The 16,063-nt window shown below is 44.7% G+C and overlaps 1 protein-coding gene across 2 annotated transcripts; it reads left to right on the top strand.

The window, feature by feature from the left end:
• The first annotated feature begins 1,250 nt into the window (after positions 1–1,250).
• Positions 1,251–15,466, top strand: LOC129328184 (acetylcholinesterase-like). 2 transcript variants are annotated; one of them, XM_054977043.1, is made up of 5 exons: positions 1,251–1,472; positions 6,635–7,063; positions 9,703–11,206; positions 12,202–12,347; positions 15,179–15,466. In XM_054977043.1, exons 2-5 carry the CDS (start codon positions 7,051–7,053, stop codon positions 15,196–15,198), a joined length of 1,683 nt encoding a protein of 560 aa, XP_054833018.1. In that variant the 5' UTR covers positions 1,251–1,472; positions 6,635–7,050; the 3' UTR covers positions 15,199–15,466. The 2 variants fall into 2 exon arrangements, with proteins under 2 accessions (XP_054833018.1, XP_054833020.1); XM_054977045.1 differs by lacking the exon at positions 1,251–1,472 and adding an exon at positions 5,030–5,073.
• The last annotated feature ends 597 nt before the right edge of the window (positions 15,467–16,063 follow it).

Here is a 16,063-nt window from a genome sequence, read left to right as displayed (position 1 = left end):
AATGCTGCACACTCACACTTGTGTACTCTGTCATGTGCCTACACAAGGCAAAATAGGCGCAGGTGTTCTGTACAAAACATGGCACGTACCTTTTCATGTAGGAAGCTCATGAAGCTGTCCTAGTGATTGCCTGCAGGCCACGTGCAATATCAGAAGAGAAGAGATCAATTTTGGCTAGGAGGGTTGGAATGGTTTAAAACAAGGCCTGGCCCTGGGTAGGTTTGTGTACTTTTTTGCAGAGAAGGGAAAGGACATGCAAAGGAGCTGTGGCTGCCTGAATCCTGCTCAGATGCTCCCCAAATACTGTGGGGTCATCCCATGACTGTTAACATGGAGAAAAATCCACCTGGGGAGGACAGAGTGGCGGAAACACGGCTGCCAGTTGCAATGTCTTCGCTGTGCTTTTGTTTGCTTTGCCCATCTCAGATATAGATTTTGGGTGTGGCCAAACAGCTTGTTGAATGGCAAGTGCCAAAGGCCTCTTGGCCCTTAGCCAGTGGCTCGTGCTCAGTGGCCTTGGACAACCAACCCATTAGATTCTGGAGTGGCCCCAAGACTTCAGTTGTTATTTAAATAGTATTTCTTTTATTATATTTGATTGTACTTTTATTTGCTGAAAGGTTCTTTGGTGGTCTGTTAAGGACAAAAGCAGACAATAAAAATACTAGCTAGCCAAGTAACACACTACAATCTTTGTTCACCTCTGAAGATCTGTTTTTAGTATTCATCTGCAAGCAGCACTGAAACTGGTTTCAGACAGCATCTAATATAATGGGATAGTCCCTATTTTAAAGTCCCCAGGGACAAGGCTGTCAGATGTTTACTCCGATGTAAGTCTGTCTCCCCACAGTTAGCCCTTTAAATGTTCTTACTTCCATCTTTGGTGCTGTAGCTGCTTCTCCCGGTTTCATTGCTTCCTGTTCACTCATGTAGCATTCCAGAACAGTAATTAGGTCCTTTTCTTGGGTAGTGCCTGTGTCAGAAGCTTTAATTACTGCTTTTTTTTCTTTTTAGCAAACCCACAATGCTTTAAAAAAAACCACATGATGAACCTATGCCATTGTGGTGTTTATGATCCAGTATAAATGAAAGGCAGTAATTAGGGCCTGCCGGACTACATGAACTGATTATGAATTCATCTTGGAATTTCATTCCAGGAAATGAAGTAATTAGTTAGGCTAAGAATCAGGAGCTGCTTTAAAACAACAAAAGGGAAGGGAGGAAAATGTGAAGAGCCAAAAGCCTTAGGAAATTTCCACAGTGCTTTGTTTGACCACAGCTAGCACTTTGATTGTGTTTCAAGTGAAAAAAATTGCCCTAATTCAGGCCAGGGAAAAGAAAGTAACACAACACAGAAAAGATTGCAATAGATACACAACAGTGTCAGCTGGATTTGAAAAACAAGTTTGGTGTAGTGATGTCATCATACAAGCGCCAGGATCATGGGCAAAGGATCGCGGGCAAGACAGGAGGTAAGTGCTGGATCCCCCCTGGCTGGGAGGGTAAGGGAAACTGGCAGCCCTTCACATAGAAGCTGTTGAAAAAGTTTTTTTTAAAATATAAAGGACAGCCAGTTTGGGCTTGGAATACTGCCATGGGTGGAGAAAGGGCTCCTGCCTTCCTCACCCCGAAACCATTTTTCCATACTGAAAGAGCTCTGGGAGGGATATTTCCCCATGTGCACAGAATACTCCACGTACAGCTGCAATATAGGAAATAGCTACCCAGCACTGTTTCAGTGCAGGGAAAAGGCTCGGGAGAGAGGCAGGAGCCCTTTCTCTCCTTTATTTTTTTAAAAGCCATTCTCAACATGTTGAGCTTGGCCCAAAGAGTCTGACTCAGCATCGTGCAGTTTCACGCAGTGCTAGATCAAACTTGTCACGGTGTGTAAAGATGCCCTGACAGTCTTTTTGTTTGTGCTGAAGTTCATTGTTCTGAGGATGAACAGCTCTGTTTACACAGCGATTCACCTCAGTATTGATTGCTTCACGTCCAAGGCCGCAGCTTCCTTGCAATTTTGCGATGACCTCTTCAACTCAAGCTCTGCTCCTCTGGCTTGCCTGAAAACTTTTACCACAGTTGTTTGGAATTGTAGGATTACCACCCTCAAAGTGGGGCTTGGAGGTCTCCTGACTACAAAGATCATTTTCCCTGAGGCAACTTTGGAGGGTGGACTGCATGACATCGCACCCCACATATCTCCTTCCCAAACTATTCCCTCCATAGGTACTGTCCCCAAATTTCCAGGAATTTTCCAAGCCAGAGTTGGCATCCCTAGATCTGTTTATCATTAGTGAATGAAATGTGCAACAAGTGCCTTAATCTTTCCACATAGGTGGTTGTTAGCAGAGTAGCATAGTGGTAGCAGCGATGCATGTGTGTGAAGTGTGAGTGAGAGTGCGAGCAGAGGACAAACTTCCACATGGAACCTGGTTTAAGCTGTAGAAAAGAAATATGGGATTGTGGGAAAGGTTTTCAGGTTTTTAAAAACACTGTCTCTGAGAACCCTTCAGGAAAGGCACATTAGGAACAAGAAAATTAAGCACTGTTTCTGTGATATCAACCACCTTTTTCTGTAAAGCTTCTTTGGTGATATGGTTAAGTCGCTGGTCTGAAAATCAGTCCGTTGCTGGTTTGAATCCCACTACTGCCATGATCTACGAAGGTGGCTCTGTGTGAGACTTTCAGACCCAGCCCCCCTGCTGTTTTGTGAGGATGGGTGTCAGGAATATAAGTGCTTCATTTAAATTGTTTTTTCCCCCAACCAAACTCTTTGTCCCTCTCTGGTTGAGTCCTACCTATTTCAAAGTTCTGTTGAGCTACTGCAAATAGGCACGCAACACGCTTCTGTAATCTTTCCAACATACTTTGGAGGCAGATGAACATCCCCTCCTTTGGACCCGTTGCTGCTAAGGTAGATTATCCCTGTCCTTGGAGGTTTGACTGCTCTTGTGCCTAGAGTCCCAATGCTCTCAAGAGCTCAGTGGCTGTCTTTGTGTGAGACTTTCCTCTCAGACACAGCCCCCCCCTCAAGTATTTGTGGGTATGGGTGCCAGAAATATAGGTGTCCTTTAAAAAAAATCTTTTAAATCAGCCATACTGTTTTCCCCACTCTGGTAGAGACAGACCAGCAATTCTAAATTTGGGTGAGTATGCACATTGGCCAAGGGCCAATAGGAATGCAAATCCCCCTTCTATTTTCCTTTTCACCACTTTTGGTTGGTCCCCCCCCCCCCCTTAATTCTGGAAATATCTTTACATGCTCACCAATGCCAACCCATTTTTCTTCAACCCCTTCCATGGCATGGCAATTATGGTTTCTCTGGGAAAAATCATCCTCTTACATCCCCCCCCCCCTGCTCCTTTTTACAATTTTCCCCGCCTGGTATGGCAGCCTACTCCAAGTTTGGAAATGCACTGAGGGTTTTGTGTGGGCACTTTTAATACTTGTGCTGCCTTCAGCTACAGTGTTTGTTTGAGTCTCACTACTGCAACTAAAAAAATTGGGGGGGGGGTGAGAAGTATTTGGGGGCAGGAGAAGCATCTTATGAAATTGGTTTAAGAAAATGTTAATGTTAGCGCTATTGCAAGGAAAAGGTTTTGATTTTTTTCTATCTTTCTATTTTTGGAGGAAGCAAAGGAGGGGGGAGTGGGGTCACAGAACGCTCCCTACACCCATGGCTTTAACACTGGTTAAGAGGGTAGAAAAAAACAATAGTTGGGATCCGCCTTGCATAAAATGCACTTGTACCAGGTAACGGAACGTTATTGAACTCCTACGAGGCCATGTTTAAACTTTCTAGATCAGGCTTTACTTTTTCAGTGAGCATCCCCCCTTGCTTTCGAAACTGTGTTCTTTTTTCTATCTCAATTGCATTCAAGAACCCCTCATGACCCACTGGAAACCAGGGGAAAGTTCACATAGGGCCCATTCCACCCATTTTCAGAGAGTAAATGCTTCCCCCTGCCCCACTGGCTGCCTGCTCAAATTGACAGGAGAATGATTGGCAAACGAAACTGCAAATCTGACCTTTTGGTTTCATGTGTTTGATTTAGTTTAGGGAGATTTTTGGTACCATGGCTTCTGAAACTGACAATGTTTTCCTTTACAATGTGTAAGCCTCTGTTTTTTCACATTAAAAAAAATAGTTTATGATTAGGGAATCAAACGCTTGGTGCAGTGTTAATAGTGCAACACCTAACCCACAGAACTAAACTCCAGCTTTTTTGGTAGATGGTATTGTAACCCCTGTTATTTATGGTGAACTTAAAAAAAAATTCAGCTCTTTTCCACACTCTAAGGAAGCAACAATGCAACGCAGATGAATTTTTTATTGGATTACAGAAACTACTCTTTCCCTGAATCTGAGCTGCAGACCTAATAACACATGCTTGTTTTTCCACAGTGGCTCAAATTTTTAAAAAGTTTTCATTCTCATATTTTAAAAGGTTTGCATTTTCAAGGTGGTAATATAATAGCAGAAATCCAGGAAAAAATAACCAGGATAAATTTCAAAAATAAACTGTTGGCATGTATATCTGTAGGAAAAGACTGATTAGTCAAAGTAATTTAACTGCTATAGAGCCAGTTATGTTTTTTTTTTAAAAAAAAAAATCATCATGCAGGGAATCAACCCCCAGCTGTGACAGAAGCATGACACCTTAGCCTGTAGTCTAGACCACATAGCTGTTCTTGATTTTTCTACTAAAACTGCAGGACTTATCTTCACAGCCCCTTGCTTCAAACTTCCAACAAACAGTAAAACTGCTGCTCTTTGCGGAGAGCTTAGAACCGTTTGAATTGGCCTGTGTTGTTATGCTTATCAATAGAGGAAAAGAACGCACACGCAGGTTCTGGACGAATAAAAACGTGTTTTGGGAACGGGCTATAAGCATGTTTCACCATTTATAGGAAAAGAAACAGCGCCACCTGTACGCTTCCGGTTGAATAGCAAGGAAGCGAGGTTTCACGGATGGGTAGTCCAGACAAAGGGACGCTCTGTGCTGCTGTCTCTGTGGTTTGGTGGATGAACGCTCGCAGAAGCGGCTGCATGTCCATCCATGTGAGCATGCGTGAGTACTGAACACGCGTAGGGGATGGGAAACAGCTGACGCGTAAGTGACACTACACGTGAGGCTTGCAGGAACTCAAGTTTTCCCGTATGCAATGAAGCCCTAACAGTCTGCACTTCAAAGGGATAGCTCCAGACCAGGGATAGAATGGATGGAAAGGTCCTGACCCTTCTATCACTGTGACTCTTATCTAGCCCCCCTCTGTAATCTGAGACTAGGAGAATTCACTTCTCACAGTTGTTTACATGGGCTTGAATGCTATTGGAAAGTGGTTCCCCCCCCCCCCCCCGCTTCCTTACAGCATCATGGTGCATTTGTGCACTTCCTGAATTTTTCCTAGTTTTTTCCTGGAAAAACTTTCGATTTTCCCAATCCTACCCTCACAACAACCATTTCCCCTGACGGTAATCCCGCAGCAGCCATTTCCTTCCCCAGCTGCCTTCTCCCTATATCTCTGCAGCTGCAGCCTCCCTCCTTTGAAATGGTGGTATGGGGGCCACCTTGCCTCCCTGGACTGATTGGCCAAACTGGTTGCTCCACCCAGCAGGGTCTCATGCTCCCCCCCCCCCCCCCGCAGGGTAGCTCAGGAGGGATGGCTCTCCAGTTAGGCTTGCCAACCTTCAAGTGGGACCTGGAGTTCTTCCAAAATCACAATGCTCTCCAGATAAGACAGCTAATTTCCTTGGAGGAAATGTCAACTCCAGAGGGCAGAGTCTATGGCATCACATCCAAGCTGGCCTTTCTCCACTCCCAAAATTCACCCTCCCCAGGCATCATACACAAATCTCCAGATGTTTCCCAAGGCAGAGTTGTCAGTCCTACCTCCAGGCTATTGGCTTGCCAGGATTTTTCCATAATGGCCAATCTGCTCCCAATGATTTATTTGATGCACATGCTGAGACCACAATGGGCTCCCAGACACAAATTCTCCCTCATACCATACAGACTCAAGCCAACATCATATGAAAACAAATCTTATGACTTGCCCAGCTCCATAAGAATGCTAGGCTTCCTGGAGCCCCTAGGAGATTCAGGGCTGGGGCAAGGGGCAGACATGACTTTGATCTATGTGTCGATGCCACAACCAGGGGAAACCCTGAATACGTTAGCCAACACTCTAGAGTCAGCAGATGCACTGATGTCACGTCTAGATTTTCACTTGGATGTAAGGTCGACACATGGTTCCACATCATTCATTTCCTTCCCCAACTGTTCTATTGTTGGCCCCAGAGGACAAGGACAGGTGGGACAGCCCAGCAGAGGAAGAATGTCTGCCCAAAGTGGGCAAATGGCATGCCTAATGGGCCCTCAAGGTGAACAGCCATATCCCAGAATTGTGTACCCCTAGGCCCCCCCCCCCCACTCTTGGCAATCCTATTTGTATCTCATCCATACTCCAAGGAGCTGAATAAAATTTCAACCTTACAATAACTCCAAGAGGTGGGTTAGGAGGATGAGAGAATATTTGTACAAGGTCACCCAGTGAATTTTGTAGCCGTATGGCAGATTTGAACCAGGTTTTCTAAAATGCCATAATACACTATGCTGGCTTTCTTTGCAGAACTAAACTCTGTCCTGAAAACGGGTCCTGGGGCTAAGCCCTGAAGAGAGCCCTTCCTATCCTCAGTGCTGCAATCAATTTTCTGTATTCATTATCAATGATACCATGATGAAGTTAAGAGAACACTCTGCAGTTGAGAAGTCCTTTTATCTAAGAAACAATTACTTGGACTTTAATCCAAGAAGGCGTATGTTTTTCTGAGCCTTCAACCCTGACTTGGCATAGTCCCCTAAGTCACAAGTGATATGGCACCTCCACAGCTAACTATCAGTGGACCTGGCAACTAACTTCAAGATACAACTAGTGTGGAGTTTGCTCTTAAACCAATAATTGCAGAACAGAGTGTATACTTCAGTGGATCCAGAGTTTTCCAAACGGGGCTGTGAGTTTGGCTGAGAACGGCAACTCCTCCAGTCATGGACGCAAACGGTGAGTCTATTATATCTGCCCCTGCCCATCTCAGGGATTCAAAATGGCTCAGGGCCAAGCCAAACACATTGGTCCTATTGGTGGGGAAGTCTGAGGCCCTGTTTGCAAGTTTGGTAGCCCCTGCCAAAGCTTTGTATGAAGCATACATCACTATCTAAAGAGAAGCCCTCATAACACATTTACTTCCAAAAATTACCTAACTGTACCATTGACTAGAAGCAACAGAAGACACAGTTTTCAGGTGTCTGCTGCAGTGACAGATAAAGCAGTTATGTATGTGAGGAAAATATGTGTCTTAGTAAAAGAAGGATACAGCTGGAGCTCTGAACACCCCATCTCCCCAATCTTATCTCGTCAGTCTTGTGTCATCCAGTTTTTTCCCCCTGATCTTGCTTTATTCCTCCTGATATTGGTGTTGCGGTGGAAGAAAAGTGGAGGGGGCCAGTAGATTGTGAGAAAATAAGGAATAAAATGGTGGTGGCCCTCTACCCTGAGCTCCCCTCACTGCTAAGATAATACATTGCTTTATACATGTTAGACTGGGGTGGATTGGCAAGCCAAGCCAAGCAGGAGCTATGACAGGCTGAAGCTGTTTCTTTGGTGATGTGTGGGCCCACACCCGTTACTACGGCTGGCTGGGTGATGTGAGCAGCCCTGTAGGGTAGTGCCTCCCTAGGAACTTTCCCCAGAAAGTGGAAGGTCCAGTATACCCCTTGAATGGACATATGAAAAATGGTCTCATAGGGCCAGCATAGTGTAATGGTTCGAGTCTGGATTTGAATCTGGGAAACCTAGGTTCGAATCCCTATAGAAGTTTGTGAAGTGACCTTGGGCCAGTCAGTCTTTCTCAGTCTTACCACATATGGGTTTCCTCAACAGGTCCAGAACAGTTTCAGGCTGGGAAAATGTTGCCTAGGGGAAGCCTGAAAGCTCAGATGGAGGGGAATAAAATGGTTTACACAATCCTCACCTGACATTCTAACCACTACACAACAACACATTCTGTTACCCATCCAGTAGTCACCTCAGAGAATGGGGGGTGGGGAGAATAAGCAGAAGAAGGAAAGAAAACGCTGGGTGGGGTGGAGGATACTACTTAACGTTTTCTGCACTGGGAACTTGTCTAGGCTGGTCTAGCTGTGCTGATCCTCAGACAAGCAGACCAGCTCTAACTTGGAGGGAGGTCCAAAGAAAGGTGCTTGGCAAGCAGCAGTTCTTGCCTATAAATCCAGGAGGGAGTGAGGCTGGGTATGATCCTTGTGTCAAAAGCCGGGGCACACAGATAGCAGTCACTTGTACATGTGCAGAGGGTGGCATGTGTAAGATGGGAATGTAGGGCTGCCAGGTCCCCTGGTGGGGGAATACCACTGGAAAGAGTGCTCAGTTATAGGGATCAAGCACAACAGAAAACGAAAGTTGACTTTAACAAGCTGATGGCAGGAAAAAATCTGAGAAAACAGGAAGTAACATTTTTGATTGGCATAAGAATCCAAGGCTGCTTGCTTCTCTTCCAGTCAGAGAAGGAAGGGAGGGACTGGAGATATGAACGACTCTTGATTGGTCCATTTGAATAAGAGCTGGCTGTAAAGGATTTGATTGGCCTGTTTGAACAAGAGCCGGTGCAAAGAAATCTTTGGTACGATGGGAATGACAGCAGCTCTGGCCTAGGCCTGTGGTTCTCAACCTTTCAAATCTTACATCCCACCAATTAATCTGTCAAAGAACTTGGGTCCCACCATGATAGAAGCAAAATGGCCATGTTTTCGAAGAAGGGAATTTATACGTTTACAGGCCTTCTATTATTACTACCAGCATGTCCAAAGTTCACAAATGGATAATCCGTGGCAGGTAGGGTCAGTAGGAGATGGAACGTCATATTTGCAGGTGGACATGAGGATTGAGGGAGAGCTAATTCTTAGTTATTGTTATGACAACCCTGCACCTTATCTAGACTAGTTCTGTGTCCCACTGGCCTAGACTATAGCCTTGATTATTTAATCAGGTCACAATAGCCATGGTACCTTGATTGTGCTGGGTTGGGTAAGCTTGAAAGGGCTCTTCTAAAGATCTTAGTATACTGTAGGTGTTTCCTTGATGATCCAGTGATTGTCTTAGGGGGGTCAGATTCCAGCATCTTGAATGGCTAGCCCCAGTCTCATATTCCTTTTTATCAGCCTGCCTCCATTTTGGTCTAGAAATTTTGTAAAATCTGGCAGACTCCTGAATCTGACAAAGGCAATCTGACCAGCTCCTAGTCAAAATGGTAGGGAGTGATACAGAGAAAATGGAGGTTTATTGGTCTTGACAACATAACCATAATGTGTGAAGAGGCCCGAGCTCAGCTAGTGCAATGGTTTCAGCTCTCATCTTAAAGGGCATTAGTAGAAATTTAAAGTATACTCTGTCAGCCTACACAGAAGCGTCATGGCCAATATATACGTATTAAAATTACATGGAGCATAATGGAAAGTTTCCCTGTTTCCGCAATGGGGTTTTTAGACAGCTTCATGATTCCCCAAGTCTCATTGTATCTGATCTGATTTGGACTTATCTTGGGAAGCAAGAAGAGCACATAGGAAGCCCCAAGCTGTGAATCATATTTCACCCTCTGTAACTTATTAGGATTAATTCCTTTACAGTTGTCATGACATCTGGTTTTTTCCGAGTACTTTCAAGCCTGCTTGTTCTATTCCTGCTGAGCTCCAGTTCTGCCTCTGAGGAAGATACCGTGGTGGTTACAAGCAGTGGCCTTGTCCGAGGCAGGCGCCTCACAACATCTTCTGGCATGGTGACAGCTTTTCTGGGCATACCTTATGCTGAATCTCCTGTGGGGAACCTGCGTTTTCAGAAGCCCCGTCCCCACCAACCTTGGAACCATACCCTGGAGGCCACCAGCTTTGGCAATTCCTGCTACCAGCAGAGGTTAGACCATTCCCGCTATGAAAAACAACTATATTCAGAATCAGACTCCACCTTGCCACTGTCTGAGGACTGTCTTTTTCTCAACATTTGGGTGCCTCATCCCCGGCCTTCTTCACCAGCCTCTGTTCTTGTCTGGGTTCATGGAGGTGGTTTCTTCAGTGGGAGTGGTTCTCTCGACAGAAGCTTCTTGGCTGCCACTGAGAACATCATTGTGGCTTCTATGAACTACCGTCTAGGTGCATTGGGCTTTCTCTCATTACCCCCAGATGCTCCAGGAAATATTGGCTTGTGGGACCAACATCTGGCATTGAGCTGGTTGAAAGCAAACATGGCTGCCTTTGGTGGGGATCCAACTCGGCTAACCCTGGGTGGTCAAAGTGCTGGGGCTGCATCCGTTGGCTTCCATCTTCTCTCTCCAGTGAGCCAAGATCTCTTTGCTCAGGCCACCTTACAAAGTGGAGCATCCATTTCCCCCTGGGCTTGGGTGAACCCTGAGGAGGCCAAGGTGAGAGGGAGGACCCTGGGCCAGATTCTTGGCTGCAATGGGAACAGCAACAGAATAATTGTGAACTGTCTGCAGAGGAAAGACCCAGGAGTGATAATGCAGAAATCACCGATCTTAAATCAGAAGATTTTATTGGATACTGTCTTTGTGCCAACAACAGATGGGGAATTCCTCCCAGATACCCCCAGGAATCTTCTGAACACTGGGAGTTCCTCAGTTAAACCTGTCCTGACTGGCTTCACTTCCACTGAGGGTTCCCTGTTCCTCTCATCAAGTGCTCCTGGTTTTAGTTTATACAATAGCAGCCTGATCAACCACCAGCAGCTATTGGAGGGCCTCCGTCTCCTGCTTCCAGATGCATCTGATAACACCATTGAAACGGCAGACTTCATCTACTGTCAGGGGGAGCAGGGGGAGGCGCAGCATCGAAATGCTTTGGTTAGAGCTTCTGGGGACTATCTCTTTTTGTGCCCTGTGGCTGTGGTGGCCGGGTTGATGGCAGAAACTGGGAGCTCGGTTTTTGCATACTCTTTCAGCCACCGCCCCTCCTTCGTGTCTGTTGTCTCTGACTGGATTGGGGTGCCCCACTGTGCTGAGCTGCCCTACGTGTTTGGTGACCCACTGTCCGGGGCAGGTGGCAACATCACATACCCACCAGCTGAGGTGGAACTGAGCCGAAGGGTTATGCAGTATTGGGGAGAGTTTGTAAGGACTGGGTAAGTTATCCTCTCCATCACTACCCTCTTTTCATTATCCTTGTCTTCATTCCGCCTCCCTCTTCCTTCTTGAGCAGAAAAAAACCAGTTTTAACACTGATCTCTCTTCCTTATCCAGATCTGTTGACTTTACTTACCTTCTCTGATCCTTGTCACTTTCACTGACACTTTCTTAAGTTGTAAGAAAGCAACATTCTTAACACAGCAGAAGCCTTGAAAAGCTAGTTGATGAGGTAGTTCTAACCTCCTTTTTAGCTGATGCTTCCATGGTGGCGAACAACAGAAGTTACCATGATAAAACAGCAAATCGGCAAAAATAAAAACAACGGGAAGCATATATCATCCACTGAAAGCTCAGGAGAATAAATTTGTGTTCACCTGGTGCTTAAAATCTGTCCTAGTAGGCATTAACCAAACGTTCCTAGAAAGAATATTTTGCAACCAGAGTGCCACCACTGAGGAGAATCAGTACCTGATCACCACTTACCCAAAGTCATGCTCCATGGGCAGAAATGCTTGAGTGCACAGAAAAACTCCCGTGGATCCAAGTCATTTGAAACACACCTGAACTCCCGTGCCTGTTAATTACCCTTGGAATACTTCCGATATTGGCAAATTAAAACATCTTTTGATAATACTGAAATGATAGATAGTTCTGTGGACATGCCACAAATATATGAGTTCAACAAAGGATGGCATTACAGTTATTAATTCCAGAGGAGTGGCTGTGTTAGGCTGTTGCAGGAAAAATAACCAGGTGGCTGAGACACTAACACGTTTTTATCATAGCATGCACGTTCTTGGATAGGATTTCTTCTTCAAATGCATGAGATGGACTGGTTATGTGCAGACATGTATGACTTCTAAAACTGGTTTAATTGGTTATGCCAGAGCTTCAGCTAAAAAGAGTCTGTCCATCATCTGCTTCTCTGTCTCCCTCCCCTGTTTACCTCCCTCATCTGGACCTAACTGGTAAACTTTTCTTCCCCTCACAGGTTTCCTGATGGGGAAAGGTGGGGGGAGTGGCCTGTTTATACAGGGGAAAGTTTCTTCCAGATCAGCACAGATCCAGCTCACCATGAGGAGATACCTACTGGTTACTGTATCTTCTGGGAGCTGTTGGCCACTGGGAACCTGAGAGGTAAGTGATCGTTAAGTCGTGGGCAATGGTGAATTTGAGAATGCTCGTCTGCTTAACTGCAGCCGTTTTGATGTGGTCTCTTGGGCCAAAGCAATGGCTTGAAAGGATGTTTGTAGTTAGTTATGCCGAAGCAGGAGCCAACAAAGTCCCGGCTTCAGTTCAAATAAATTTTCCAAACTTTTAATGTACTGGGCTCAGAATTATTACAGTCACTTCATGGCTGATGTTTGCACACCCTTCATAAACTTATATATGAATGCCTACTGAGGGTGGCCTACATGCATATGACAGATTGGTTCATGAAAGGTTATGATAGAATAAAAACTTGTTAGTCTTTAAGTTGCCAGAACACACCTGCTTATTTTTGTACAGTAGCAAGATTCGTGAATGAGGAGGACACTATACATTACTTTGGGACTATCTTGCTTCTGAGATGCCTCCATTCTTTTTCTTTTCTGGGTGGGTGCAGGAGCTAAGGCTTCCTCTGTTGTGGTACCTGGATTATGGAATGTCCTTCCAGCTTCCAATTAAGACTCATTGGTTTTGCTGCCATTCTGCTGATATGTTTGCTCAGTGATTGGTTGGCTGATTTTCTTGGTCCTTATTGATAATAGCTTATCTGCTGTTAATATTCCCCACTCCTCCACTTATAGCCAGCTGGGTGACCTTGGGCTAGTCACAGTTCTCTCAGAGCTCTCTCAGCCCCACCCACCTCACAGGGTGTTTTGTTGTGGGGATAATAATGACATACTTTGTAAACTGCCCTGAGTGGGCATTAAGTTATCCTGAAGGGCGGTATATAAATCGAATGTTGTTGTTGTTGTTGTTATTATTATAAAATCAATATACAGGATTAAAACTATGCAGGATTTTAAAAATATGGAGAAATAGCTTGAGTAAGTATAGATCATATCAATATTGTTGCAAAATTTTCTTGCAAAAAGCATTATTATATGAAGCTGCCATTTGTTTATCATGAGATTGTTATCTGACGATGCCATCTGTATAGTCTGGAGGTAGGGGTGCCAATTACCAGCTGGTGGCAGGAAATTGCCTGCTACTGCAACTTATTGCCCACTGCTGGTAAATTGGTCAGGGGGAGGGAGGAGGAGGAGCCACTGCACATACCATAACGTTATTTCTGCCCCAAAACAAGAAGCGACATCACCACACTGTGATGATGCTCTAGGAGTCCCACCCTCTTGATCGCCCTGCAAAATTGTAAATTGGGTACCAGATTGATTAGAGAGTATGGGGCATAAGCGGTTCAAACAAGCACACACCCCTCCCCACATGTGATTACTGGAAATGTCTGTTTTTCCTCATGGCACCTTTGCACATGGGCCCAGTTCCATCAGCACAGTAAGATCATGAGCTATATTTTAAATCCCAGTGGCGTGGATTTTATGGTAAGTATGTAAGCATGTTCGTATGGCTACATATAAGTTTACAGACTTGACAGTCTATGAGTGCACCACGTAGACTCTGTAACATGTAGTGTGTGTGAATTGGCTGTCAGTGTAAGGCAGAACTGAGAGCTAAGTTACAAGAGATGAATTACACGAAGAGGAGCACATGAAGGGAGTTGCAATGTTAGCTGGGAAGCTGAGTTTTAAAAGAGATCCCAAGGCTTTGTCAATTTCCCCTCTCTACAGAGCCAGAGAGATCACAGCTCAGAGGGTTTATTTCTTCTTGGCCTCTTAGAAGGGGAGGTGAAACTGACAGAGCCTTCAAGAGGCCAAGAGGAAATTAACAAACCCTCTGAGCAGCCATCTTCCTGGCTCTGTAGAGAGGGGAAATTAACAAAGCCTTCCGATCTCTTTTAAAACTCAGCTTCCTGGCTAACATTGCACTCCCTTCACGTGCTCCTCCTCATGTAATTCGTCTCTTGTAGCTTGGCTCTGAAGTTTTGCCCAGCAGTGCTACTCCATGATGCTGAATTTCTGTTCTTCTGACAGAAGTTAAATTTCTGCTCATCTTGCAGTAGCTGTGCCAAAAAAAAAGACAGCTGCCTTTCTTCAATAGGCAGGCATCTTGTTCTGCATTTTCAAATATAGATAGATTTTTGAGTCTTGGGGCCTGAAGCTTTTATTCCTTCATGATCTGAAATATGTTGTGAAATCTTCATCCAGTAGTTGATGGTGTTCCAAGGTGGTACAATGTTTAGGAGTTTTAAGCTATGATTTGGAGCCTCTGCTTCAACTTTTAGCCTAGTTTAGCTGGCTCTGGCCAGTGTCTCCTCCTTGCTCATCTGCAGCAAGAGGATAATAAGGTTGGTCTGCCTTACAAGATTGTTTTCAGAATGACTGCAGTAACAGGATATGACCGGAAGATACATGACATAGCAGCCTGTGAACATCTTACGCATACTAGATTGCTGTTGTGTGCATGAATCCCTGGATCTCTTACTAGACCAGGTGAAAGGCTGGCTGTGGGGATAATTGCAGCACTCACCAATGGGTAATCTTTACTGGGATTCCTCCACATTGATATATCAGCATGGATGAATAGTCAACTCTAGCATTTCTGAGACCCAGAATGTTGGACTAGAATCTGCGAGACCCAGGTTCAAACCTCCACGCTGCCATGGAAGGTCACTGGGCCAGTCACATTCTCTCAGCTTAAACTACCTCACAAGATTGTTGTTGGGAGGATAAAAAGGAAGAGGGGGGAATGATGTAAGATGCATTGGGGAAAAGCAAGCTATAAATATTTAAATAAATAATGTTTAAACCAGACAATGGATGGACATTACTATGCAGATGGGAATTAGGTTTGCAATCACAAAGCTCTTCAGTTCCTTTAACAAGACACATTTTATTATTTTTTAGGCTCTGACCTGATGACTTAAGGATTCAATAAAATTCAGTGAAATCCTCTCTTGGTGAAGTATCCAAAAATGCACGGGGCGTCTTTCCTGCAACTTTTCTGGCTTTTCAAGCTTCTTGCAGTAACTTTTTACTTTGTGAAGAAAAACAAAATTTTGACAACCTGTTTTTCTGTTTAAAAGATGGGCTTCAAACCTTCCTGCTCATTAACAAAGGCTTCATATGTGATTTCAGCACTCGCATTAAATATCTCAAATGAACAAGCAAATAAAAAGATGCTAGCAACCTTGATAATGTTTGAAGTCTTGTGATTTCTGAGTTTGTCGGTTTAATGAGATTGACGTCTGAACAGGCTCTCTTGACGCCAGCTGTTGTGGAGCTTCCCCTCAAGATGCAAATGTAAAATCTTCTTGCCCCCGCCCCACTGCTGGTTTGCATGACAAATGGTTTTCTTCTGCTTTGTAACTTGCATTAGACACACTGTCACACATTTATATAAAGATCAGGAGAAGGTTAATTTATGTAAATGTAACCCCCCTAAACTAGCTGATTTAGCCCAGTAGAGCAGAGTCTGGAACATAGCAGGGGAGGAAGAAGCTGGTTGCTGGAAGCTTGATAAACATTTTCTGCGCTTTTATTGCCTTGAGTAAGGGCTGTATTTTTCAAGCTGAAAGCAGAAGTCTGGTTTCCAGTCTCTTTAATCAAGAGGACTCCCCTGAAAGACTCGTCTCTCTACACGAGACCTACATAAAGACGCTCAAGTGTAGGGAGATGCAATGTTAGCAGGGAAGCATAGTTTAAAAAGATGGAGCCAAAGGCTCTGTCAATTTCACCTCTCTACAGGAGGGTAGTTTAAAAAGACAGAATCTGCACAGATTGCTCCTCAGA

Source organism: Eublepharis macularius, chromosome 4 (genome assembly GCF_028583425.1).
Source record: "Eublepharis macularius isolate TG4126 chromosome 4, MPM_Emac_v1.0, whole genome shotgun sequence".
In the NCBI taxonomy this organism is placed as follows: Eukaryota; Metazoa; Chordata; class Lepidosauria; order Squamata; family Eublepharidae; genus Eublepharis; species Eublepharis macularius.
The sequence above is the reverse complement of the archived record's forward strand: the minus strand, read 5'-3'. Positions and strand labels throughout refer to the sequence as shown.

Bases quoted from the DNA above. Each gene is read 5' to 3' on its own strand.
- LOC129328184 (XM_054977043.1), top strand. The intron at 11,207-12,201 runs GTAAGTTATCCT...TTCCCCTCACAG, and splicing joins GGAGAGTTTGTAAGGACTGG to GTTTCCTGATGGGGAAAGGT. The intron at 12,348-15,178 runs GTAAGTGATCGT...ATTATTTTTTAG, and splicing joins GGCCACTGGGAACCTGAGAG to GCTCTGACCTGATGACTTAA.